The sequence below is a fragment of the Hoplias malabaricus genome, chromosome 1, assembly GCF_029633855.1.
Source record: "Hoplias malabaricus isolate fHopMal1 chromosome 1, fHopMal1.hap1, whole genome shotgun sequence".
Lineage (NCBI taxonomy): Eukaryota > Metazoa > Chordata > Actinopteri > Characiformes > Erythrinidae > Hoplias > Hoplias malabaricus.
Window position 1 is genome coordinate 61,389,693 of NC_089800.1, and position 26,563 is coordinate 61,416,255.

Here is a 26,563-nt window from a genome sequence, read left to right on the forward strand (position 1 = left end):
ACATTTTTTATATTATATATGTATGAACTGGGGGTATATTTGGATTCTATATTTGGTTCATATTCATATTTAATCATATTTCCTCTGAATAAAAACTATGTATGTTCATAAAGCTTTGGCTTTTTCTTAAACCCAGTTTATGGTGCATCAGCCTACAATGATGCAGTGCAGTTGCAGTTCAGGGTCATGGCACTCACATCCACAAAGGAATGTCCAGAACCTTGAATAAGCACTTTTAAACAGGAGATTAACAGAATTAACATTTTCACATTTATTTCATTTTTCAATCCCATTCTTCCTTTGTTTGATTTCTCTTTAAAGCATTTTTATGCTTGTGATTTGTGTTTTGGTTTTATTACAATTTTACATTTCAGTGTCTTTGCCAATATATGTACTGTGTGTATATTTGATTCAAGTGCTTTGAGTTGCATCACATAAGGTTATGATAGTCTTAAGGCAAAAGTAAATACCCAGCAATAAATCAGCGACCACCTGTGATATCACTGACAGCCTGTCCTTTACAAGGGAGAGCATAGTAACCACTTGTCTACAACTGCACAACAACTTAGGCACAATGTGGAGGCCACGTTATCTCAGGTGATTTCTCTCTGGCTGTGTCCAAAATGGCTCCCCCATTTATGTTTTACTGTCTCATCTATAGCCTATTTCAAAATAGGAATGGAGGGAGCCATTTCTTTCACAGCCCCCGTCTACAACCTGGAATGCAATAGCAACAACCAAGCAACTACTCCAATTCCTTATAAATAAAAAATTATTTTGCATTACCATCAGCTGAACAGCAATAAACAAACAATCAGCTAGAATGTCATAGCAACAGCAATACACAACCACAGCAAACACTTGAAATAACACTATAATCCCAGTTACTGTTAATGTTGTAGAAGTAGTTAAGATCTAGTGAAAGCCTTTATAGTACATTCAAAGCAATTTTATTTGGCCAAACACATAAGGGCATACTTCCTATTGCCTGCATTTAAAAGAGTGTATAGATTACTGCATAAGCTATGATGTTTGTTAGAGGGATTAATAGATATGTACTGAGCTTTTCACAACAATGCAAAATAAAAAAATAAAATAAATAAATGATAAAATGTGCTACTACATCCGGTGCTAAACCAAACTATTTCAAACCAGATTCATTTGGTCCTGTGCACATTTTCCCAAAAAAAGCAGTTACATTATTTAGGCAGTCCTTGTGTATTCATGAAAAATCCATATACCTGGGGGGGCTCATCCAACAGAGTCACATACAGTCACATGAATACTGACAAATTATTCAGAAATGCACAAAGGATTCAAACTGGCTATTCTGTGTATATGCACGTGTTATAAAGTCTGTGTAGGACTGCCATAAATATAGTCTGATCAAACTAATCATTCACTGGTAATATAGCAAGTATAGCTGTAGTCACCTACATCCTAGTGTGTACAGGGGAAAGCTCAAGCTCTTAAGCACATTTCCTTAGGGAACACTTTTCAGCTTTAAATGAGACTCAATCTTATTGGCCGAGAGCCCTGTCAGTCAGTTCCCAAATCTCCTACCATGTTCTACCAGTGGGCGGGCCTACTAATCTGTCTCTGGCAATGCAAGCGTGGGCGGAGACAGAATGGAGCTGTCTGCACTCCTCTCCGTCTGTGAGCCTCTTGCGCTTTTTCCACACACCTCTCTCTCACTCTCTTCCTCCCTCATTCGCTCTTTCCCACCCACGCCACCTGCCCTTGAGTCTTATCTGCTGTTAGAATAGCAGAGCAGCTGGAATCCTCTGCTTTTTCACAGACTACTGGCACAACCCTTTCTTTCACTCTACTCTTATTCTCTAGCCTCTCTGAACCTCCCTCCTCATGCCTGCGTTGCAATACCTTCATCTGTGGGACTGACCTGTGAGGGGATGGGAGCTGCACGAACTTGCTGTGTGAGGCGCATGAACATGCTCGGCTGTGCTGAGAGGCGAACCGTCCCGGGACAGGGATGCTGAACGGGGGGCTGGAGGGGCGTGAGGGCCTGTTTGAGCTAGGCAAGCAGCTCCAGCAGGAAGGAGACTCACAGGCCGCCTTGCACTGTTTCCTCAGCTGCCTCTTCGGCCTGACCCACGTCCAGAGCTTCAATTCGCTTCCAAACTGCTTGCATCAGGTGAGCCTCAACCTGCAAACCATAAACATGCAGTGAGTGTTTATATTCTATCACAAGGTTTAAAGAGTTAGTAACATGCACAGACCTATATCTTTATCTGACAGTTAGACTTTATCTGTGTGTGAGTGCCTAAACAGACTGATAGAGAGCTGGACAGACAGGGGTACAGAGCTACGTCATTACCAGCACTCTCAGCAATTAGTGTAGTACTGAAACACTGAGTCTCAATCCCTATTTGGTTCAATGTGTAAAAAATAAAAAAGTTGTAATACATACAAAAACAAGTTTCCTGTCAGTGAAGTATCTTTCAGCCATGCAAATATCCATATAAATATTCCATATTTACCATTTACTAAAGAACTCGAACTATTTAAGAGAGAGTATAGTTGTAAATACAGATTTAAATACCTAAAGCATTAGATACAGTAGTTATTTATACCTGTGTGCTTTGTGTGACCCCCTAAAGAACTGGAATTATGTAGGTATCCAAAGACAAACGTGAATCTAGATTTTGTAGATTTTTAATTTACTACATCATTTCAACACAGAAGCTGTCCTTAATATTTTGTGAATATTTCATAAACAAACCCATAGAAATGCTCAAATTACTTGGAATAAAAGCTTTTTACACTGACTTCCTCTTGAAATTAAACGCTACTTTCTTGTCCTATAAAATTACTATTTGAGATATGTTTATTCTTTGGACAGTGACAATAAGCATTTAATGACTTAAAAACAATAACAGCTGGGAAACCCTTAATTTCTCAATGTACTGTCATTCCCTATTACCTGGAAGGAGACATTAGCACTTAAAAGATTTTGCAGGTTATTCAGGACGGAAGCATGTGTATGAACTACACCTACCCTTTTAATAAAGGATTAGGATAACGCTGATTTGTATGACACATTCATCCAGCCAGTGCACTCAGCAGTAGTTCCACATTTAGTAGATAGACTGTACTCATTCACTCTGACAGAAGGAAAACGTGCAGTGTGGGATGTACTATATGGCTACCTGGATGGGGTTGGACAAGAATTGAGATTCTCAAAATAGGGTAGAACAGTAATGTAAAGCTCATGCACACATGAAAGCCATCAAATTTGACACAGATCCCTCTTTGCATGTATGGACTGGATGCTCGATGTACATTCAACAAGACGTGCATGAGAACATGTGCAGCATTAATTTATATTTGTGTTTATTCAAGCACATGAGGTGATTTAACATAATACAAACTGCCAACCAAGCACAGATATGAAGAGTGTGCTTATTGTGATAGCACACTAACCCAAATCTACCGGGTGCAGCAGCATGCCAGCCAGTCCTTGCATATTTTACATGGACCAGTGCATTTTCAATTACTGACAGCAGTGCTTGCTAAAGACAGGTCATTCACATTTTGTTCCACACAGACACTAATGCTGCACAAAATGAGGCCACACTTCATTTGTTTAATTTTCAGTCAAACAGCTATTAAGCCATTCATTTTTTCCCAAAAAATATTTGAGGATACCAGGCAGAAGATAACAGATTTGAAGGGGGAAGAAAAACTCAAAGGAAGAAGATTGAGAGTAAAGTTTCAAAGCCAAACACACAGCAATGGAATTGCTTACGCCGCTCATGATACGGCTATCAGAGAACACCACAGAGATGATAAAGTGAAACGAAAAGAACGAAGGAAAAAAAAGGACTTCTAACAACCATGCAAACCCTGTTTGACTATCAAAACTATTAGGCAAAAAATAATTTGAGATTTCATTTATGGGGGATGTAGAGGTCAACTCTTCAGACTCAATGTTCAAATATCAATTCTTTGTCTAATATTTTACAAGTATAGTTTGTGTTTCATAGGCTTGTCACAGTTAAATTATGAGTTATCAATTATGGCTCAATATCAACATTTTCTTACATTTTTGTTCATTTCAATACCAGCCGCACTGTTCTGTCCTCTGGTTTTCTCTGGTCTCACTATTCTGCAGCAGTTATGTGGATTTCAATAGTGGTTTAATTGTTTTTAATTTATTTAGTACATTTAACATCTTTTTATATTCCTATTCCAATGTCGAAATATAATTATTTCATATTCTAAAATGTAAAATTGACTACTGAAGGTCAATATTAAAATACATATTCTACATTAGACAAAAGAGCTTATTTGCTGTACATTGTTTACACTATAGCACATTCTGAACGCACTACAACAAGCCCGGCCTCCTCTCATCTAGATAGGGACACAACTGTCTGAAGGCAGTTATTCAAATAGCGACTCTGTTAAATTTGTGATGGCCTCAGTTTCCAGCGAGGCCTATCTGCCATCCTTCTCTGAACATTACAAGTGTCCCAGGAAATGGGGTGCATATAAACAGTAACTCTTACACAAGCATAAAGGAATGTCTGGCATTACACTCTCCACCATCAAGCCAGGGGTGTATCGCATTCAAGATGCAAAGTTCTTTTCTAACATCCCTTAATTACAACATTCCAATGTGAAGTTTATATAACGATTCATGTACGCTGCATACTTTTTTGACAATTTAATGTAAGTGTCTAAGTACGAGGTGCTTACAGTGGGCAGTGTTCAGAGTATAAGCACCAGGCCCTGCTTTGCCTTCTGCAAGTTTTCAATTCATTAAAACTCCTTTAATTGCTTGGAACAGGTCTAGATTTCTACTGCACACATGTACCCTATTTTTTTCAGCTGCTATTGTTTCTTTGCAGTGACTAGAAGTTGTACAATGTAAGGGTTATGGGGTTAATTGTTTGATTATTGTATGATAAATAGTCTACAAATTTTCCCCCTCTTTGATAGATTGCAGAGCTCTTCATTGATGAGAAGAACTGTATCCTTTCCAGTAAAGCTCAGGTGGTCCACCGTTGGATATTTTGTTCAATTGTTTGATATGAATGCCTAGAGCAAAGATAATCTGGAATTCCTGCCCTGGAGTGTCTGTGTGTTGATTCCACTAATGTTTATCTATAGTTTATTACTGCAATACAAAATGTTGTAGTTATCTGCTGCATCTCACTGATTGCTGTAGTGCCTCTACTGTAAAACATTAAAGAGCATATTTACAGCAGAAGCACTATAGCAATCGATTCATAAGATACAAAAGACTGCTACAAAAATACTGTATTATTGTATTCTGGAATATTGGTACGCTGAGTGGACAGGGTCCCAGCATCCCTTGCTTTTCTGTTGGTTTCTGTACAAGCTTTTCTTTCTTCAAGCACAGTTCATTTCAGTTTGTTCCAACCTTTTTGTTTATTTATTTTAAACACAAGACAATACGTTTTAAATGTCTGATTCTTCAAATCACAGTTGCGTTTTGTGTTCGAGGTATCTAGCTCATCCTTTAAAGTCTCCCAAAAATATACTCTGAATTACTGCCAGCTGTGTGATCTCAAACGCTGGTTTAAAAACAAGTAAAAGCTACGTCTTGTGCACAAATTTTATTAGGCAAATATTTGGGACGATGGTAATGAACAGCAAGCTTTAATTAGCTGAAATAGACTTAACTTTAATACTTGCCTGACTATAATCTACAATAGTGTTTCCCATCACTAAAACCAAATAAACATTATGGCATTTTGAAATTTGATTTTACAGTACAGTGCACCTGTACCATTTAAACTTTTCTTTTTTTTATAAACAAGTAAAAATCTGTAAATATTAAAAATGCAATTGAAACCTATATAGACACTGTTTGAATATTAACATGTTTCTCCAAATGAGACTTTACAGAATAGAATAAATCTTTCACTGTTAATGCATTAATTTCTGAAGCATTTCTACTGGTGCATTTATGACATTTAGAGTAAAGGCCTTTTCAAACCGAGCACGATTTTTTCACGTGTTAAAAACAGATGCGATTAACGCAGTGGAATCTTCACACCACGTCCGATGAGATTTTTTTTGTCTCAGCGCTCTGAAATCACGCTGGTAGAGGAAGAATACGTGGATTTATTGAGTAGGAACAATGATGAATATGTCATTTTACTGTAAACACTGCAACTTAACTCCACACTGAATCAGCCCCAGTCTCCAAAACGCGGGGAGTTCAGCAGTGTTTCTAAAGGTCACTGGGGGAGCTTGAGGCTCTGCTTCTGTGTGTTGCTCCTCTCATTAATGGGGATTATATTTTCTTTAATCTCTACATTTTAGTTCTCAGTGTGTTGGTTATTTAAGCTTTTGTGTTCTACAAACAAGATCTGTTCAGCTGCTGCCATCCTGCTCATTTGTTTGGTCTGTAACCATGACAACAACACTCATAGGTTGGCCTGATTTTTAATGCATCCGTCAACGCAGAAAACAGAACAGGTTCCATTTCAAAATCTGACGCAGTGGATTGCAGGAGCATACAGTAATGCGATTGCCAGTACCATTACAGTAAACAGTACTACTAGAAAGATTATTACTGTAGAGTGTTAACAAAACCTATGGATTTTGGCCTTCTACAGTCAGAATTGAAGATCCATTACCTCATGACTTACTAGACTCAAACACAGTATTGAAAACCAATAAGACTCCAGTGAAGGCCCACATCAGATAAGAATTTGCATTATATCAACATTTGCTAACTGTCATGAGATCTTAGGAGGAAGGTAAAGAGTCCTCTGTCTGGCTCCCTATATATGAAACTAGTCCTGGCCACTAAGGCCTTTCACTACCATTTCTACAGATCTTTGTTGTTGTGTTTTCCCTCCTAAGAGGATTTGCAAGCTTTCATCTTTTGCCAGCTTAGAGCATCAGAGCTAATTAACCTGGGTAGACCTAGCGTTTGCATTACTCTCACCATTCATTTGTAGAACACTGATAACATGCAAAGCATGTGTTACATGATACACATCCCCCTTAAACTAACTGCCACTAATTAAAGATTTTATTTATTTATTTAAGTTTCATGTTAGCAGTTTTGTTATGGGTCATTCTGAAATAGAGATTAGCTTAGCTCTAGTCTGTGAAAGCTTTAATATAAAAGATACTAATGTACTCATGTGCTCTGGTACTTTTAATAAAGTGCTACAGAAATGGCAATAAGTGGAAATGATCTAGTGGCTTTGATTGTTTAATTGGATGGACAGTATAATAAGACTGGGCTAGTTATTTTGTCTATGCATGAGATTGGATGTGATGAGGGGAATGAGGACAAGCCAAGTGTAGAGGTCACACAAAACATTGGCAATTGTAGACTTGATCAGAAACATTCTATTCTCATTTACTCTGAAATTACTGTCAAAAGGTCTTATTCACCCTCAAGCTATAGACTCACAGCCAAACATTACAAGTGGATTGGCTCTTAATGCAGATTACTATTCAATCACCATGCTGTTAATCAGTGGCTAATCTATAATTACTCTTCAGTCCATAGATGGATTTTTTTCAGGCCTAATGCAGATGTGCCCAAACGTCCTGGAGGGCCATACTTGTGGTAAAGACCCTTCAATAAACACATTTTTAAAATGTAGCAATAAAAAAAACGTTAATTTTAACGTATTGTTAAAAGTGTATTTTATAAAAACCAATGGTTTTATTTAAAAATGATATTAGAACATTATTTGAAGAATATGGACTATTTTGGACTATTAGTATATTTGTTCGGAAATCTTGATAGTACACACAGCAGCTGGTAGGTTCTCACACACACAAGTTGGTTCCATCAGTTAAGGACCATAAATTAAAAATAAGAGTTTTTAAATTGTATATTGAAATTGAAACTGAGCAAGGGAGTGAGTTTTTAAAAATAAAGAAATAAAATAAATAATAGGGCGGCACAGTGGTGCAGCAGGTTAGTGTCGCAGTCACACAGCTCGAGGGACCTGGAGGTTGTGGGTTTGATTCCCACTCCGGGTGACTATCTGTGAGGAGTGTGGTGTGTTCTCCCTGTATCTATGTGGGTTTCCGCCAGGTGCTCCGGTTTCCTCCCACAAAAAAAAACAAAAAACACGTTGATAGGTGGATTGGCGACTCCAAAGTGTCCGTAGGTGTGAGTGAATGTGTGTGTGTTGCCCTGTGAAGGACTGGCGCCCCCTCCAGGGTGTATTCCCGCCTTGTTTGCCCATTGATTCCAGGTAGGCTCCGGACCCACCGCGACCCTGAACTGGATAAGGGTTACAGATAATGAATGAATAAATAATAAATAATAATTTTTAAAAAACTGTCTATGATCTAAATATCAACACAATTTAACCATACTGGTTTATTTTAATACTATTTCAGGACACTGTAAAATCTACCTAGAATTAAAAGAACATAAGAGCAGGCAAAACAGAGTGCAAAGGTACAAAGAAATAATCCCAAATGCACTGTTCTTTCTATAGTGATCCTGTTTACTTTTGATTAGCTTCTAACTTATCACTAATGATGTAACAAACTCACTTCAAAAGAATGCTGCACTTCAAGGTTGGGTGCACAGGTCCAGTTTAATGGCATATGACATTTGCCATGCCTGTTCAGCTTATTGTTTCTGACAGCATGAATAATATATCTTCAGATTTAGTGGTGAGAGCATCAAGTACAGTCAAATGGAAATCCATTTTGAGAACATGCCATTTTACTTTCAGAACGAGATACAATTATTTTCATAAAGCACAGGTATAATAAGCAGGACCCAGATCCCTCAACAGTTGAATGCACATACTGCTGTCAAATGAAAAACATGCATCTCCAAAATAACTTTACAGGAGAAGGAAAAAATTTGAACTTCAATGGAAATGTATGTAAGAAAAAAAAAATTAAGTAATTTGAGCATTCTGTTGGTCCATTCATCACACAACGTGAAGGGCAGATCCCTGTACAAATGTAGTAAACTGAAAATGCAAAAAAAATAAATAAATAAATAAAATAAAATAAAATAAAATATTGGAGATTCATGTTTTCACTGGACAACAACCATCTCTTAAATTAGGCTGCTTAGGGCTCCTGAGCAGCACAACATCTAACTGGCCCTGTTAGGAGGTCACTGATTAAAACCACGGTTATGCCCCAGCCATCCGAAGCTTAGACGACAAGAAAGCATGACTGGTTTAACAGTTTAACACTCTTGGTGGGTATGTCGGCCCCCCTCCTCCTGACATTACAGCGTGAGAGATGCTAGGTTGTGCAGGTATCTGTCTAGTGACATTACATTAGTAGGTGTTTGAAAACAATGTGGTAGCTGGATTTGAATTTCTCAGAGGAAGTGCATGCTTGTTTTTTCCTTCCCAGATTGGTGGCAATGTGAGAGATTACAGTAACCCCAACTCACTGGGTGGAACCGAGGGGAGGGGAGGGCAGGGCACAGCACATTTAAAAGACACGTCATTCAAAATAGTTTCCCCTCAATTAGACTCTGAGCACTAGAAGAATGCTTCAGCCAAATGTATGATGATTTCTGTCTGAAGGGGAAAATAATCTTTGATATAGATAATATAGTATTACAAGCTTGCATAAAACATCCTTCACCTTCAGCTTTGTGTACAATTTTAGAACTGATGGTCCACAAACAAATTTGTCTCTCCCAGCTGCGTGCTAAAAATACAACCACAGCTCCTGGGAATATGTGTCACATTCCTGAAAAGGATCATTGTGTATTAACGGCTTTAATAGAAACAGCACAAATGAGCTCTAATGATGATTCACACAGATTTAATTCTGGCAATAAACATCTAATTTTAGGCCAGAAGTTTTATGCCAGCTCATTCCCTCCTGGCACCAGTGAGTATTTGTTGTGGTATGTGTGCTGGAATTCTGTCTTATCCTGAAACATTAGCCATTTTGCTGTTGCCCGTTTTCCTAGTCACTCACAAATCATTGAGTTGACTGTAATAAACGTCACATAAATCAAAAGAAAATCCATTAAAGTTGCCAGGTGAATATCACTCACAAATTCTATCCCTTAAAGCAAGCGCAAATTAGGTCAAACCCAGCTTTTCAAGATTCTTCAAATGTAATCAATTTGCAATGACAAAGCATTCTGGACTACAATAAAGATGCAATGCAGGCTTAATGTCCATCCAAAAAAAGCTGTTAAGTGCAAAGTACTTAGGAAAAAATAAAGTATAATATGTAGTCTTTCAATAATTATCCATTGTTTACTTGTGTATTCCAGTATCATTTCAAATGTGGAATGTACAACTAACACACAAGGTGCTCCCAGAAAAAAATTTAATGCCCACTGCAGATTTATAATTAACATTCTGTACATAGAACATTTCAGAACAATTTAATGTGCAATGTTTTGGGAAACTTGAATAAGACACATAGTATGTTGGTTATTCAAAACATAAATACATCTATACTGCATTACAAGTTACAGAAATATGCTTAACAATTCACTAACAGTCAACAAAACCTGGGAACTGAACAATGGTGTCCACATTTTTTGCATAATTTACCATTGTCTATTTTTATAAATAAATATATTTCAATGCCTCAGACTGGAGAGAATATTTCCAGCTGGTTTGCTACAATGTATTTGTTAGCTAGCCTTACTCCCTGCGCTACATGTCTAAATATATTTTGTGTCAATTTAGTTTTTTCCTAAGATATCATAAAACTTATTCTGAGATATTTTAGATCTTTTTCATTCCAAAATAGAAGCATTTGCTTGTAGATGCACGTGAGTCTGTTATGTCCCACTATAAAGTGGGTCACTCAAGTTTATTTTAGGAACATTGTCCTCTCCGAGCAAAAGGACGTTAATGACACTTGTCAAGTGTAAAGTGTCATCCTACATAGACATGCCCCCCACCCCCAACCACACACACTTTTGTGTATGTAAATAAACTCTTAAATATATGTCTATTATTAGTGCCCAAACATGCCTTGTATCTTTGTATCGACAGAGTACAAACAACTCTGACCAATCAAAACTGAAGCCAAGGCATAGAACTAACACTTATTATACAGAGCTTTATTACTTGATTTGGAAAGATAGTGAGCTGAAACTGCAAAAAAGCTAAATTAAATGCACAGGAAGGTTAGACTGTTTGAACAAGTCTCAGCTTAAATGGAATATGAGCCTGTGTATGTGTGCCATCATAACTCACTAATCCCTGTGACAAGCATGGCTGATCCTTCACTGGTATAAAACAGATGAGAAGGCGCTGCAGTTCATTCAAGCAGAGAAGATGTTCTATGAAGTGGCATTGATTGAGCTCACTGCTCTGCAGGGGAGCACAGGCAAGTGCTATTTACGACTTTTACTTCTTGACCATTATCAGACATTTTTTCCCTCTTAATGCATATCATTGCTGTCCAATTAAAAACATGTATCCATTTGTGATTATTAGTTTACTATACGGTTTGAACACAGCAGCTGTATTTCACATTGTGTGAAAATTTCATAATGACCAATATAAATGCTCCAAAATTACTTAGAAGTAAATATTTTACATTGACTCCCACTAAGTTTACCCCCCCCTTCTGTGAGTTACCATTTTGGGAGATACACAATTTTCATTTGACAGCAATGATATGCATCACCACTACTGCACTATAGGATCTGACATACATTGAGTCTACAATGTACTGTGGTTTTGCTTTATATGTTCAGCTGCTTTGACTTTGTCCATTATTATCACAAGAGTTCTTAAAAGCTTTGTGGTGACACCAGCTGAAATTATTAAACTAATACATTTTTCCAGCATTTTTCAAGCTAATTACTAATATACTGCATTTGTAGCATATCATTGTCTGACAAATGAAATGTAAAAAGTAAATGCAAGTAAATCTCAATATTTTATTCCAAATAATTTGATAATGCACATTATTCATTCCTCATTTTTTCCCCACACAATATAAAAGGCAACTTGCAGTTAAAAATGTGCCAAAAAATTCTCTTTAAACTTCAGTGTCAGATTATATAGCAAGACTCTAAAATTAGAAAAGGACTGAAAATCCGTCCATATACTCTAAAACAGTAGTAACTTGTAATTGACGTCAGTTATAATTCAAGTAAGAGCAGATACTTAAGCAGGACCCGTGCAGAGTTTATTCTTTTACTAAGTACATACTGTGTACATAGCAGGGCTGAATTACAGCCCATTACAATAAGAACAAATATAGCCTTTTTTATTATTATTTTTATGGTTGTACGGGTAATGCTTAAGGTATTTCACATTGATCTTATTTGTTCAGATGACTGCGACTCTTAGCTGAGATGAACATAGTGCTGTATGCTACAGGAATAAGCATTTCGTCATTCCATACCTAGGCTGAGCCTTTCGGCAAAAAAGGGAAACAAACACTAGCCTGGATTCCAACTGCATGCACAGAGCACCAATATATTTATCCCAGGTTCATCATTATTTACTGCGGACCATGGTTGCGCTTGCAGAGGAAGAGCGCCCATCTATCTAGTCTCCTGATGCATGTCTGCATGCCGTTCCTCTGGCTGTGGTGCTGTGCTGAGGCAGCAGACTGCTGGAGCGTAGGCTGAGAGTGAGAGTGCATCAGCCCACAGAGACAAATGTCTACTGTGTGCATTCTCATTAAAGAGCCGCTGGGCTCCATGGAAACGCCCGAGCCTGACTCAGCACTTCAGAGACGGCTGTAACTGCCATGGCTTTCTCCCTCTAGGCAGGGCTGCTACCTCACTCAGACTCCTATAGCTACTGGCTGCTTTAAAAACATGCATCCTTTTATGCCTCAATATTTGCTCAAGTCTGGTGTTTCTAGCTCTTTAGTTTCACTTTCTGATAAGTTTTAGACACTATTGACTGATTACAAGGATGTAACGCAGGCATATAAACCATCCCTTAAAGCATTAGCAAACACTTAATAATTAGTCACAAAAAATACCTGTTGCTGTGGGGCAGATAGTTTTGTACATATTTATTTTAAAAACATCGCTTCCTGTGTTTAAAGAAAATAATTTAATCTGTTGAGTATGTCTGTGTGCTTAAGGATGCTGTTTTAAGAGTATTTGAATATGGAGGTGTGGCAAAAGCAGCTGCCATCTGGTCCCGTCTATTTCTCATGCACTACTTACCCACAACGTCACAGTGCTTGTTCCACGTGTCTCTAGGGCTCCAGCTATTCTAGCATTAATGTCCTGGGCATTCTGACTGTGTTTGTCAGGCTCTCAGGAGGATGGTTCACTAGGCTCTCCAGGATGGCTGTCTCAGGAGGAGCTATCAGAACAGGCCTCACAGGCCCAGGATCTTGAAAGACTGGCACAGCTTTGCATCATGAGCAAAAGGTATATTTATTTACATAACACTGGTACAGGGGGTCTGCCTGTTAAAAGCTGTAGAAGATCTACATGAAAGAATAAGGTGTCATGTGCTTGCTAATGACTTTGAGTAATATTTTAGATCCAGCATGAAATATTTTGTAGAGTTTATACTACATATGCTCAGTGTAGAATAATGACATGTCTATTTCAGTCCTTCGTGCTAGATATGATACAAAAAAAATGCATCATCTACTGACGATAATGGTTTCTGGGGCTCTGGCTCAGGAGAATATGAGCACATTAATACAAGGAAGCTCAAGGTCTGACTTTATTTTTATATATATAGGTATGTTGATCCCACATTAAAAGGGAACTACTGCTCATTTATAGGTCCAATGAAAACCTGACCATCTCTGAAATTAGTATTTTTCATATTAAATATAACTGACTATGTTGAATATGGCAACGATATTGTAAATTTGTAACAATGAAACCACAGAAATGTTGCAACAGTCAGTTGAGGTTACAGACCTACTCGAATGATCTTTATCTCAGTGAACTAGAACTACACACACACAAAGAATGGGAGAAAGGTGACTGGTGTTATGTGAGTCCACAAGCTTCGGGTGTTACTGGGCCACACTGATATTGGTGTCCCGTTTCCTTAAGGGGCTTAACGTGACCAGTAAGTCATTTGTTCAGCCATCACACTGTACACATGGGGCCAGAGGCAGATATTTATACTGTCCCCTTCCTCCAATCACACACCCCTGTTGACACTGGTTACAAACCTAAAGTATTTAACCTTATCGTCATGTGGAAAGAGTCTGTTGGTTGTGCTACAGGAACAAGGGCATTAAACTTGTATGAAACTGAGTTTTATTGGATCCCTCCTAAGATTATGTTTCTGAGGACATGAAGATAGTGGTATTTGCATTGTAATCTCTCCATCTCTACCAGTGGGTCAGGTAACAGGAATGCTGAAAAGGGCTGAGATTCAAGCCTAATGTGCCCAGTAAAACTGTAGTCACATTTGAGTACAGAGTGTGCCTTTCTTTAGGCAGTGAGAAAGCAATTGTAATGTCCAAACATTTCTAGAAATATGAATTAGATGCATTCATTAAAAGTTTATTAAAAATGCAGCAACACAGTTTTTGCCATTTTTGATGCTAAATGTTGCTTGAACCCAATCTGTGCATTCAAAGCAAATTGTCACCTTTTCCTTATTCTCATAATTCTACCTACGAGTGGTGAGGGTAAAGTCTAGCTCTATCATTGTATTTGGATTCAAAATAGCAGAGTTAAAAATAGAAAACGGGCTGCTGCTATAAGCACACAGCCCAGGTGCAGCTTAAAAATAAATAAATAAATAAATAAATAAATAAATAAGCGTCCACCCAAAAAAATCCATATGGATAGTAAAAGGAGTGAACATTTGATTTAAAGTTTTCATTAGTTATACATTAAAAAAAATGTATGACAATAACTTGACTACTATAAAAAATAAACAAAAATGAACGTGGTAAAATTTTAATTCAGGACATTTACGCATTTCTTTTTGTCGTGCACAGTTTTAGAATAGCTCGCTTCCTGAAGAGTCAACAGGAAATGCTTTGGACTCTTGAATCTTTCAGTGTAGTAGTCCTCTTGCTGAGAGCTAAGCTATGTAACTGCTGATCAAGTGTCCCCTAAGGACAAGCCAAAACAGAGCAAACTGACACCCGGCCATTATTAATTGAAAGCAGACCACTGTTAAGAACATCCACTCGGACATCCGCCTTACCCAGAAAAAACACGCGTTCTACGCTATAAAGCACATGTTAAGGTGACATGGTAAACTTGGTGGGCTTTCACCCTGAACGTGAAAGCTGTAAGACACCTGGTGGGTCTTGGGCATTAGTGTGCTGCAACATGGGCCAAGCCTTTTCTCAGATCAGCATGAGCAGCTACATTACATTCAACGCCTATTGACTTGAGGTGATAATGCTGACATCCTCAGACATTGAGCCATCACTGAAACAAAGCCTAGTGTAAAGTTCAAATTAGCAGAGCTGTGAATACAGGAACACCCAGATGTGACACTTCCATTATGCCTTCATATTTGCTGGCACAGGTCACACGTTTCCACTGCCTCTATTAGAGGCCTCAGCCGGAATCACTGCGCACGTGTGCTTGGATTTGATGTATGCCGAGCAGTGAAATGGATCCGCATACCTGACAACACGGCATGCCTCACTAAACCTGATTAAAGCCAGTCATTGCTGTCATGTTTTGGAAGTATTTGTTTGGAAGGGAGCCAGATGAGAGGGGTCAGTTTCAACCCAGGATCAAATTTAGCTTTGTTCAGTGACATACAAATCTTAAAAATAAACAATTCAAATATGTTGTTTTTTTTTCAGAAATTAAAAGTAACTGCATTAGAGTTTAAGGAAAGTTGTGAGTAATCTGCTATGGATTTGTTGCCTTCATTACCATTTCCATAATTTGTACCCGTTTCCTATAAACTTGATTAGACTGATGGTTTACCTGTCAAGTTACAAAGCTCCATGCAGTTGTAGTTTGCAGACATTAGTTTGCAAATATTATTTGCTGATACGTGGATCTTTAGTTGTCATCGGTCTGATATTGGAATTTTAGCTGATTTTACAACGTATAAATTGGTGCCATTTATGTGCTGCGCATATGGATTGACGCTTGTAAATACACAGCTAATGTCTGCGGTGTTCTGTAGAGAACACTTTCTGGGATAAAAACTCTCCGTGGTGAAATCTAATTTAAAGTATCAGCAGTGCTCAGTACACGCACACAGCAATGTGTAAAAAAAAAAAAACACAAAAAAAAAAAAAAAAAAAAAGAGCAAGTTCAACGACAGAAAGATACTCTCAACCACCACAGTTCAGGAGCCCTTCTTATATAAAACACATGAAAATAGATAGAGTCATTCAGCATCTGAATTTATTACTGAAACAAAATAAATGATGACAAACGCTCGCTCTGAGCCTCTTTATTCCACTCTCTCCAAAACATTTTTGAATTTGAATTACAAAAAGATAAAATTATTGGTTATTAATATTGGTATTGGCTACTCCAAGGTGCTAATTATCAGTTATTGTATCGGCCCAAATAGGCATCCCTAATAATTTAAATGTACAACTGGCATGGACAATCTATAGAGAGAAAGGGTATGCATTGAAAGCATTTTGCATAAACAGGATAGTTCACAAGACCATCTTAAAGCAGTAATTTTACAAGATTATAAACAATATTGAAAATACTAAATAAGCCACTGCACCTAATGACAGATATGGCAGGCCCAAAATACACAAGGAAACTAACACTTCTGATCTGATTTGTGTGTTGGCAGTAACATAATGCTTAATACAGGAAAGTGATTTCTGTAATTTTAAAACTCCATTTGTAAACTGTCCTTCACATTAGATAAATATTTTACAGTGAACGGATGCATAGGTAATTATCTAAAGTCACCATGAAGAAAATTTAGTACGTTAATGAAATTAAGTTTATTTGATGACCAAAATTTGATGCAGTTAAATAGCAGTGGTTTTAGTGATGTACACTGCCAGAGACTGTGCAGTTCATGCTTTGCCATGTGAGAGCTCTTGGGACAAGGTGACATGAGTTCTATTCTGAATTCTCTCAAATGTTTCTCAAGTGTCTAGTGATGTCAAAGGTCACATGAGGTCAGTGGTTAATACCAATGTCAGCAGTATATTGGACGGCTATTCACTCACATACAATCACTGTCATGAAATATGACCTACTTCAATGTTTACATTCCCACATATAGCATACATTGCAGTGCTGGCTTTTTTACTATTAAAAGTCAGTTATTGCTAGCAAGAACAAAATCATTGTTCAATTTATTAATTATTACTCACAGCTGCACTGAAACTGCAAACTCTAAAATATAAACCCCCAATTTATTCTTTTTTTACTTGCAAACTCTGCGCAAAAATGCCAGGGTGTTCTCCAAGTCTAAAGTCATCTATGACTGACTAAAAGACAGAGATCTGTTCTGTGGTTAGATATGTCCAAGTTCTAGCTCATTTTGGGGAAAAACAGATTATGAATTCTAAGTGCCAAAGATGAAAGAGATCATTCAGACTTACCAAAGAAAAGTGAAAAAACAGCATCTGGTGTGACATGGTTGCTGGTACCATTGATTAGTGTTGGACAAAAAAAACGATATTAATTTGTTTTGTGATTCATGTTTGCTTGATAACGATAAGATTTGGGTAATAGAGCTCAATAAACCTTAATTTCTATTCCTGTTAATCACAGCTTGCTGCATGCTATCAGGGACATATACTCTTTGCTATTAAATTTATATTTGCTATTATATTATATGGTAAATGAACATAGGAGACAGCATGGATTTTCCTCCTGGGAAACATTTTTCCGTTTGCGAGTCCTCTGTTCGTTGCCTGATGTGGTTTTTCCTCACAAAATTATTTTCTCTGCTCGCAAATTTTTAATTGGAACCAACACAATAGATCAGGCTGCGTCTCTTAAACACTCCCCCAAGGATGGAACTTGTCCCGCGTTGCACCCAGTGATTCTGGGTAGGCTCCGTACCCACTGTGACCCTAAACTGGAAAACATTCTACCTCTCCCACTGCTGCAAGCACTGCTCCAAGCCTGCTAATGGGTTAAGTGCAATATGTTTACAGTCCAGCACATGGGAGGGTTTATTTATGACACAAGACAGATATTACTTTTTTGTGGTCTCTCCTTGCAAATTTGAGTAATGGGAATGCTATGTGTTTATGTGGGTGTGTGGGTGTATATATATATAGTAATTAGGCTGGGCGATATGACCAAAAACTCTTAAAATCTCAAATATCTTGAAAAGCCTAAAAAAAAGGTGATATTCGATAAGATACAATATTACGAAACCATAACAAAATATAATGTATTAGTATTTATTTTTAACACCAAAAAGAACATGCTGCATTATTTAACCATAGTGATCAATCTGTATGTCTAAGAAATAGTGAAGTCCAGATGAAGTTTTTTTGCCCCGATCTCGATACGAGTCTTTAAATATTGAGTATCTGCCGATACTGAGTCCCGATCTGATACTTAGATTTTCCTAGATAGTACTGTTACACAGTGCACACTTCAAGTAAACTTGCATTAAGAAACAAACTGCCTGCATTCAAACTGCTGCTTCATTTATTTTCTTATAACAAATTAAAAACAGAACTTCACAAACAGTACATATACATAATTTAATATTTTTAATCTTATATGAAATGATCTAATGTGATTTTTATGTATAATTACTTTGATTCTAAAAGTCAGTCACATGCCATCACAGATGTGTTGAGGGAAAGTTAAAATTACTTCAGTTACACAAAGAAAATATAGCTACAGCAAAACTAGCATTTAGTGTGTAAAGCATTACAGCAAAAGGAAAATAATTAATTTCAAGCAATAGTGCATATTAAAGTGATCAGCAAAAACAACCACTTGTGCACTGAAACTGACACTAACAGATTAAGTGCGAAATGTGCTGACATAAATAGCACTGCATAAACAAGCCAATAATGTTCATATTTTCAATTTCTTATCTTGTCTTCTGGGGATTTTTGTTATTTTTCAGGCCCCATCTTGCTTTAGAGTACAGCGGCAAGGTAAGTATTTCATGATTGAGGACCCTAGGCATTACTGAAAATGTACCTGTGTATAGGGCTTAAAAGAGAACAATAAGTACAAAATAGTCTTTCTATCACAGGCCACTAAAATACACCAGCGTGCATTTGGTAATGATCACCCCATCACAGTCAGGAGTCTGGAGCTGCTGGCCACTGTCTACGCTGAGATTGGCAAGACAGAGTACTCAGGTACACTACAGTACTTAAACCACTATAAAGTAAACTTTTGTTAAACTAATTATATATATATATATATATATATATATATATATATATAATTTATTAGTAAAAATACTAATTCTTACTGAGTCTACTAATTTCACATCAGCATCTTCGTTACCCTGCAAACAGAGGTAGGTGCAAAATGGTTGCTAATGTTAATTAAAAACAGAATTTCCATTCTGCAACAAGATTAGCAACTACAAATCTTGCAGAAAACGACCATTGTTGGAATTATACTGTATAGTATATGGCACTGTTAAAGCTCAAGAATTATTGGTTAAAATGTAGTATTACAATAAAAAGAAACAGGCACCATCCACTGAGGCACAGCCTTATAGTAAACAATTCTCAGTATCGCAACCCTGCCTCACCAGTACAGTGCATTTACACTCAAAATCTCTCTCAAAAGAAACATCACTTGCAGAAACTAAGCTGCAAGTGAAGTTTTATTTCGATATTAAGCAGACTGACATTACTGACAGTTTGAGGCCAGGCCCACCCCCAGTCATTTTTTTCCCTGTGCAGCCCCATAATACATTTTTAGTGGAGTGCACTAGGCTAGTGGTGAGTTACTGACTTTATGTGTTCAGTTGTGACGCATGCCAGATGTTGTTTCACGTGGTTATATACTGGGTAAAGCAATATACACCAAATTTTCAACCCAGATACTGAGTTAGCTGTTTAAGAAAGTGTTTTTACAACATGCCATCTAGTACCGCACCTTGAAAAATAAACAGATTAACTATTGGAAATACTGCTGTTTTCAAATCCATGATAATTATAAAAGATTTCTAGAAAAGACAGAATACATGCCTGTGAAATATATTCTTTAAAAATAAAATCTGGTAATCTTACAGGCAAATTAATTGGATGAAACAGTGTGAAGAAAAAAAGTTTATATTTAATGTGAAATTACAGAACACACATTACCCTAAACTATGCAGTATTGAAGTTGTATTGACTTGTGAATGATTTTCCACTGCTTGAAGACCACAGCTGGAATACCAAAGTGAGTCAAGAGTAAGCTTGATGACACAGGAAATCCTTTCACTTGTATAAGGCAACTAATCTAGTGTCCTGGATGTCAGTGTGCTACAATATGTGCTAGATTAACATGTATTATTCCTTCTCTATTCATTTGACAGACTCATTGGGTCAATGTATGTCAGCTCTGTCAAAGAGGTTCTCTGCCACAGAGTCATACAGCAATGCACTCAACGGGTTTACTCACAGCCATAACAGACATACAGAGCTCCGGCACAGGAAAGAATCTCACCCCCCAACAGATACTCCAAAACCAAAGGTACTGCACTACATAAGGGTAGACTAAGTGGAATAGTGTAATAATATTAATGCATATAGCACACTACAGAATAGTTCACAAAAACAAAGAGGAATCATTGCAAGATTTTAATTGTATATTCAATTCCACATTTTGCTCCAGTGCCTAAATGAGAGAGGCAAGCAATCAAGGACACAAGATGCTGTGCTGAGTGTAGCCAGTAGTTCAGCTCTTGAAATCCCTCAGGCATGATCACTGAAACAGTAAACAGTAGTAGAAGTGCAAAATATTTTGTTTATTATTATTATTGTTGTTGTTATTATTATTAAGCCAGAGAAATGCAGCACTAATATGGGTGTCTAATGAGTTTATCAGTACATATGCAAAAAACAACTCAGCTCTGTGTTAAGGCTTTAAATTAACTGAGTTCATTCTAAACACAAGTAAACAATTACTAAATTATTGCTCCCCAAGAAAATTAGGTCTTATGTATTACACATTGTCTGTATATATTAAAAGGAATATTTAAATAATTTGTTTTCAGTGCCCTCACCACTGCAGCTGCCTCCACTTTCAGTTTGCCACTTAGACAATGAACACAACTAACCTTGAGTATACTCTCAGATGGAAGGGGGGAAAAAAAGTATGGACAAGGTATTATTCCTAAAGGTACAAACAGATTATGTGTACCTTAATCTACTGTAGTTTTAAAGTCCAGCTGTGTTCCCTAAAGGTACATTAAATTCTCTTCTCCAGAAGGAGAGGTGAACGTGTTTTCATATAAAACTGTAAAATAGAACATAATACAAGCCATGGAGGAGAAATGTGTCAACACAACTTAAAAATCTACAAATATAGATTATGGTACAATAATGTTCCCTAGCTAAAAGGTACTGAAAATGTAACTTTGACAGTACCACAGCAGTGACAGTATTTGACAACTTTTCACTGAAACATATATTTAAAAAATAAAGAGACAAATTAGATGTACATGCATTAACAGATTTTCATGCATGTTTGAGGAGAATCTTGAGTTCCTGGGGTGAACACAAGCATTTTCATGCTTCAAGAAATATAATTTTCTGTGATGTCTTTAGGTCATCAATGGTAAGATTCCCACTTCAATCCTGAAGAGGACCAGTGTGGGCAAAAGTGAGTCAGATTCGAGCCACCGGCGGAAAACAGAGAGACGGGTTCGCTTCAGAGAGCCAGAGATCATAGTACACGGTGAGAGCTTTTACACAATGCTTGAGGAAACAGACTGTTAACCCTTCTCCCAGTCAGTCGTCCTGACCCCAGTCCTGCAGCTGTCTCATTTCTTTCAAATGCAGCTTCATTAAGCAACACTAATCTGACAAAGCAATTTACTTACTGGGCTAAATATGTATTCAAATAAGACTGTGCCAATGTCTGCTATACTATTTATTTAGTGATACATTAAGGCCTGTAGTGCTGCATGGATTCATGTTATTGTATCTGCTGCTATACTTGTCTGTGGGTGTGTTTTGCAAAGCCAAATCTAAAAGGCTTCATCTCCCCAATTTTGAATTTACAGACATTCCGTACTATGACTGTTTAGGAGGTGAGTCTACTGCAGAAACATTGCCTATTTGGGATGAATTTCTAACATGCATGCGCCAACACTCAGTCAGTTTTCCAGATAAAGGTTAGTCTTTGTTTCCACCGTTAAATGGTAATCTTCACTGAAAACATTTTGAGAACAAAAACTTCAGTCCAATTTAGAACCTTGTCCAGAAATAAGTGCGTAATCAGCACTCAAAAACATTAGCTATATCACGATGCATAGTTGATCAATGAATTGACTTAAACACCTGAACAAATCATTTGTTTGAATCCACTCACAGTATTTTTATATTCAGACTATGTGCATTGCTTCAAATAGCCACACTCCATTTAAATTAATGATAATCAGCTTGCATGCACAGAGTGGGCAGATGATGCAACTAATGTCTTATCTTATAAAGCATTCTGACATCAAAAAGCATTACACACTGAATGATGGACAAATCACAATCTAAAGCCTAGACCACACATGCACCCATATTCATAAGAATATTTTTTTCCTGATTTGTTTTTTTTTTTTTTTAAATCATTCCATCCAGTCAATTTTTAAATTTCCACATGAAAACATCAACATATGCTGTCAAATGCATGATATAGCATTAACTATAAAGCCACGTTAGCCTATTTTGGCTGCATCTGCTATGCACAATCACCTCGTAACTAAAGGAGTCAAACAAAGATAAATGTGTACACACCAAAAATGGTTTCTAAATGTCTTCACCCTGGACAGTTTTTTTGAAAAATGTCCATTTTCAGTGACCTAAAACATCTAGGTGTGGACAGAAGGCCAAAATAAAATAACCATGTACATGAGGAAAAGCACAAGGTATTGGATTGCAATCCAACTAAACATCATTCAGACGGCAGAAAATTTTTGCTGCTTAAATAAAATGTGGGGAAAAATACTGTAATGCTTGTCAGAAGCAAATCAGTTTGTCAGACTCACTGGCTGTGTCCTGATGTTCTTTATCAGTACACAAGACAGCACTGAATGAGTAAACAATCTCTGCATTGTGTTTTGCATCATGTTGATTTACATGACCACCAAAAGCATTCTATTCCTATTTTTCTATGTTTCATTTAGCAGTACCAGAATGGAGTATTCTACATTAAAGCCTGCCATTCCATGTAACTGCTGCACATAGCAGCTAGATACTGCCATCACAATGCAACAACTGACATTTCAACCAATTTTCATGGTGATCTGAAAAACAATCAGATCAATGACTCACTATTGATGTCCAGATCAGAGAATTTTAAATCGAGCATCTGCTAAGAGTGTCCTGATCCAATACTTGTGTTTTCGTAGTTAATACTGTGGCACATTTTGAAATCAAATCAGTACACCCCTATCAAAAAACACTTTCCAATTCAAACCATAAGTTTTGTGACTTGTTACACAACTAGCACTCACAGGAACTCAAGCTTCTACTCAAACATGCATGAAAATCTGTTAATGCATGTACATCTAATTTGTCACATTTGGTTTGGAAAAACATGTGAACTGTTTGTTTCTTCTGTCAAATTATTTGATGATGCACAATACATAGCTTTGTCAAAGCCATTTTTTACCTGATCAATTTTTCCAGTTGACCGCTGGGACTTTCCTTAGTTAGTCCTAACCTCTTCTGCCTTTGCAGCATACGATTCTTCTTCCAGCAGGCCCTATCTGGGAGTGCTGACCTGCCTGTTCCTGCTGCTTTCTGCACTGGGTTTGGCCCTGTACTGTACCGATCGCCGACGTCCCCACCGCGCATGTGAGGACTTTCAGGCAGCACTGGCCGTCTACCTGCTTCAACTCAAGCAGATCCTGTGGGGCTGCTGGATATGGCTCACCATGCAGTAATTGTGGCTGGACACCAGGGGCAACACTATTTCCTACCCATGCTCTTTGGAAGGGACATCAACTTCTAAAGAAAAAGGGACAAGGACTGAGAGCTATAGGGATGTGGGAAATGCTGTCTGAGATTCCTGGTGGTATAGCAAGCATTTGAGAGAAGAGGCTTCAAATTATGAGGCTTCAAAAAAGAGCTCCCTTGGAATGCTCTGAAAAGACGTTTGTCCCATTTATGGTCCACTCTAGGTGATCAAAGACCTTAAACTTTTGCACACCATTTGAACATGGTGGTCTTTTGCCCTTTATGATGGCTCAGTTGATGCCATGCTTTTTTCAAAGAGGAATATAGACCTCCAATCTATAACCTATCCATTTGTTATTGTAGCAGTTGTGGTCAGAACAAATTTCATGTTTATAGTGCTCTTTGTTCTTCACTATCCAAAGAATACTTGGTTGGGAATATTCAAGATAACTGCTGTATGGAACAAAGTATTCTTTAGACTGAAGTCAATATATGTTGCATCACATCATGTATTTCCCTACATAACTCACCTGTGCTAGCTCTTATTTTACTATACAGTCTGTGATCGTCAAAGTGCAATGCAAAATATTTATTTTACTAATAATCAAAAGCTTTGAATACTACATAATCTCACATGTACATAGAAAATATTTACATACATCACCTAAATAAGCCATGCTAATGTGTATAATATTTGAATGTATTTGCAATTTTGAATATGACATGGAATGGCACAGCTATAACTACATACCTACAAACACAGTTAAATGAAAATGAAGGATTATAATGCACCATCAAGCACAAAATTTCCAATGTTCGCATTCATTTAGAAAAGAAACAAATTTGTTTCATTAAACTGGCCATATTTAATTTTATGCAAATCCAAGCATAATCTATATGGGAAAAGGGCAAAGCCATTTTTAGTTTATAAAAATAGCAATCAAATTTATTTCTATATTTGTGTCCATTTTTACAAGAACTTGCTGTACCAACCTGGCATTAATACAACTATGATGTTTATTTATTTTACTATTTTTATATGTTTCAGCTATCCATTTTCTATAATTAATATTATTTAGAGTTTTTTAAACTGATCTTTAATTCTGAATTTAAACTTTTGCCTCTAACATCAACAGTGAACATAATTTTTAATCAATAACATAATAAATCTATGTTTTATGTTGTTTTGGAGAGGAATTGTTTTCAAGCCAAGGACATTTCACTGACATCACTTAACATTAAACAGGAATGCAGCACCAGCAAAATAAAGTTTTCCGCGATTCTACAAGACATATAACATGAAATTTATATCAGTGATTTTGAACTGATATGGAACAATTAGGTCAAGTGTGATGAAGCAATATTTATGTTCATTTTATCCCACTGATGGATATTTTATTGTGAACAATTTCATACATTGAATATATATTTCCCCCATTTAACCATCATTGCTGATAATAAACGACATTATGCCGCAGGCACAGTTTTGCATGTTGTCCTTCATTGTTAACAATGAATGACCATTGCCAACATGCACAACGGACCCTACTACATTTAACTGACTCTCACATTTTTAATATCTTCAAAAGGTCGGTATGGTGATGTTTTTATAACAGAACACCATACATCAAGAATATCTAAACAAAAATGTTCAAAAAGTTAAAGAAATTATACTTTCTACATGAGGTAAACAAAAAGCACTGAGATTTGGGATATTTGAGAATCATAAATCTGTAGGAACACACCTGTATTAGGCAAATACTTGTATGTGCATAATTAGAACTATATACAGCACAAGCCCATTGAGTTGCACAATTTAATATTTACTGTACAATGTGAATCTAACATTAAAGGGGAGGGGGGAATCAGCAGGCTTTGTACTTGAATATCTCATTTGGCCAGACACACTGATGTTAATGGACATACAAACATGGAAGCAATAAAGCCTCTAGATACCACACATGTTCTCATGTTCTGAATTTGGTTTAACTTTGGTTTGAGTTTATTCCCATATTCATAAAACAATGTTGTATGTGGACACTTTCAACAGAAGTGCCTTTTCTGAAGTTCTCTCCTTTTTTCAGTTGATAAAATGTTGTAAACTAAAATCAAAAAAGCCACTGAATAAAGGTCACTGCAAGGCAAAGTGTGCTGCCAATTTATTTTGCTGCATTATTGGAAACTAGTAATATGTTAGACAACGTGTTAATCAGTGTCCTAACATAAGGAAAGACAAAAGGTGCCAACTACTGAATCACACTACTGCTTCCTCAAATTAATATATATTTTGAAAATTAATGGACAATTCACACAGTGCTGACACTTAAGGATCTCCAGGATATTAAAAAAATGTCTATAAAAAACTAGATATTGATTGCGAGCTATTGTATAATATCAATCATTAACAGCCTCACAATCACTGAATGCTAAAATCCTTTAAATGTCCCACTTTAAATTACATCATAAAGAAATTAATTTGTAATCTGATGCCGCTGCTTGAAAGAATAATTAACAACGGATTTGAGTATTTTATATTATTTAATTCTTATTTACTTTCTTTTTTATCCTAGGCTTTTAACCCCTTAACCCTTGTATGGTATTCGGGTCAAATAGATCCGTTTCTGAATTT

General features: G+C 36.9%; 1 protein-coding gene and 1 long non-coding RNA gene across 3 annotated transcripts in view; one reads left to right on the top strand and one right to left on the bottom strand.

Moving 5' to 3' along the window:
• The window catches only part of LOC136695582 (uncharacterized), a 182,168-nt gene that overhangs the window by 153,184 nt on the left and 2,421 nt on the right, over positions 1-26,563 (bottom strand). For both annotated transcript variants that reach the window (XR_010802314.1, XR_010802313.1), the window contains exon 3: positions 1,901-2,164. This is a non-coding gene — a long non-coding RNA (uncharacterized lncRNA). The remainder of the gene's footprint in view (positions 1-1,900; positions 2,165-26,563) is intronic.
• On the top strand, positions 2,014-26,066 carry c1h14orf180 (chromosome 1 C14orf180 homolog). Its single transcript, XM_066669728.1, has 10 exons — positions 2,014-2,152; positions 4,963-4,993; positions 11,227-11,313; positions 13,213-13,333; positions 18,936-18,966; positions 19,068-19,176; positions 20,355-20,512; positions 21,589-21,718; positions 22,047-22,073; positions 23,716-26,066. Exons 3-10 carry the CDS (start codon positions 11,262-11,264, stop codon positions 23,919-23,921), a joined length of 834 nt encoding a protein of 277 aa, XP_066525825.1. The 5' UTR covers positions 2,014-2,152; positions 4,963-4,993; positions 11,227-11,261; the 3' UTR covers positions 23,922-26,066.

What these genes read in the sequence shown, in the direction of transcription:
- c1h14orf180 (XM_066669728.1), top strand. Translation starts at nt 11,262, where the DNA reads ATGTTCTATGAAGTGGCATTGATTGAGCTCACTGCTCTGCAGGGGAGC. An exon ending in CAGATACTCCAAAACCAAAG is followed by an intron (nt 20,513 to 21,588) that starts GTACTGCACTAC and finishes TGATGTCTTTAG; the next exon opens with GTCATCAATGGTAAGATTCC. An exon ending in GTACTATGACTGTTTAGGAG is followed by an intron (nt 22,074 to 23,715) that starts GTGAGTCTACTG and finishes CTGCCTTTGCAG; the next exon opens with CATACGATTCTTCTTCCAGC.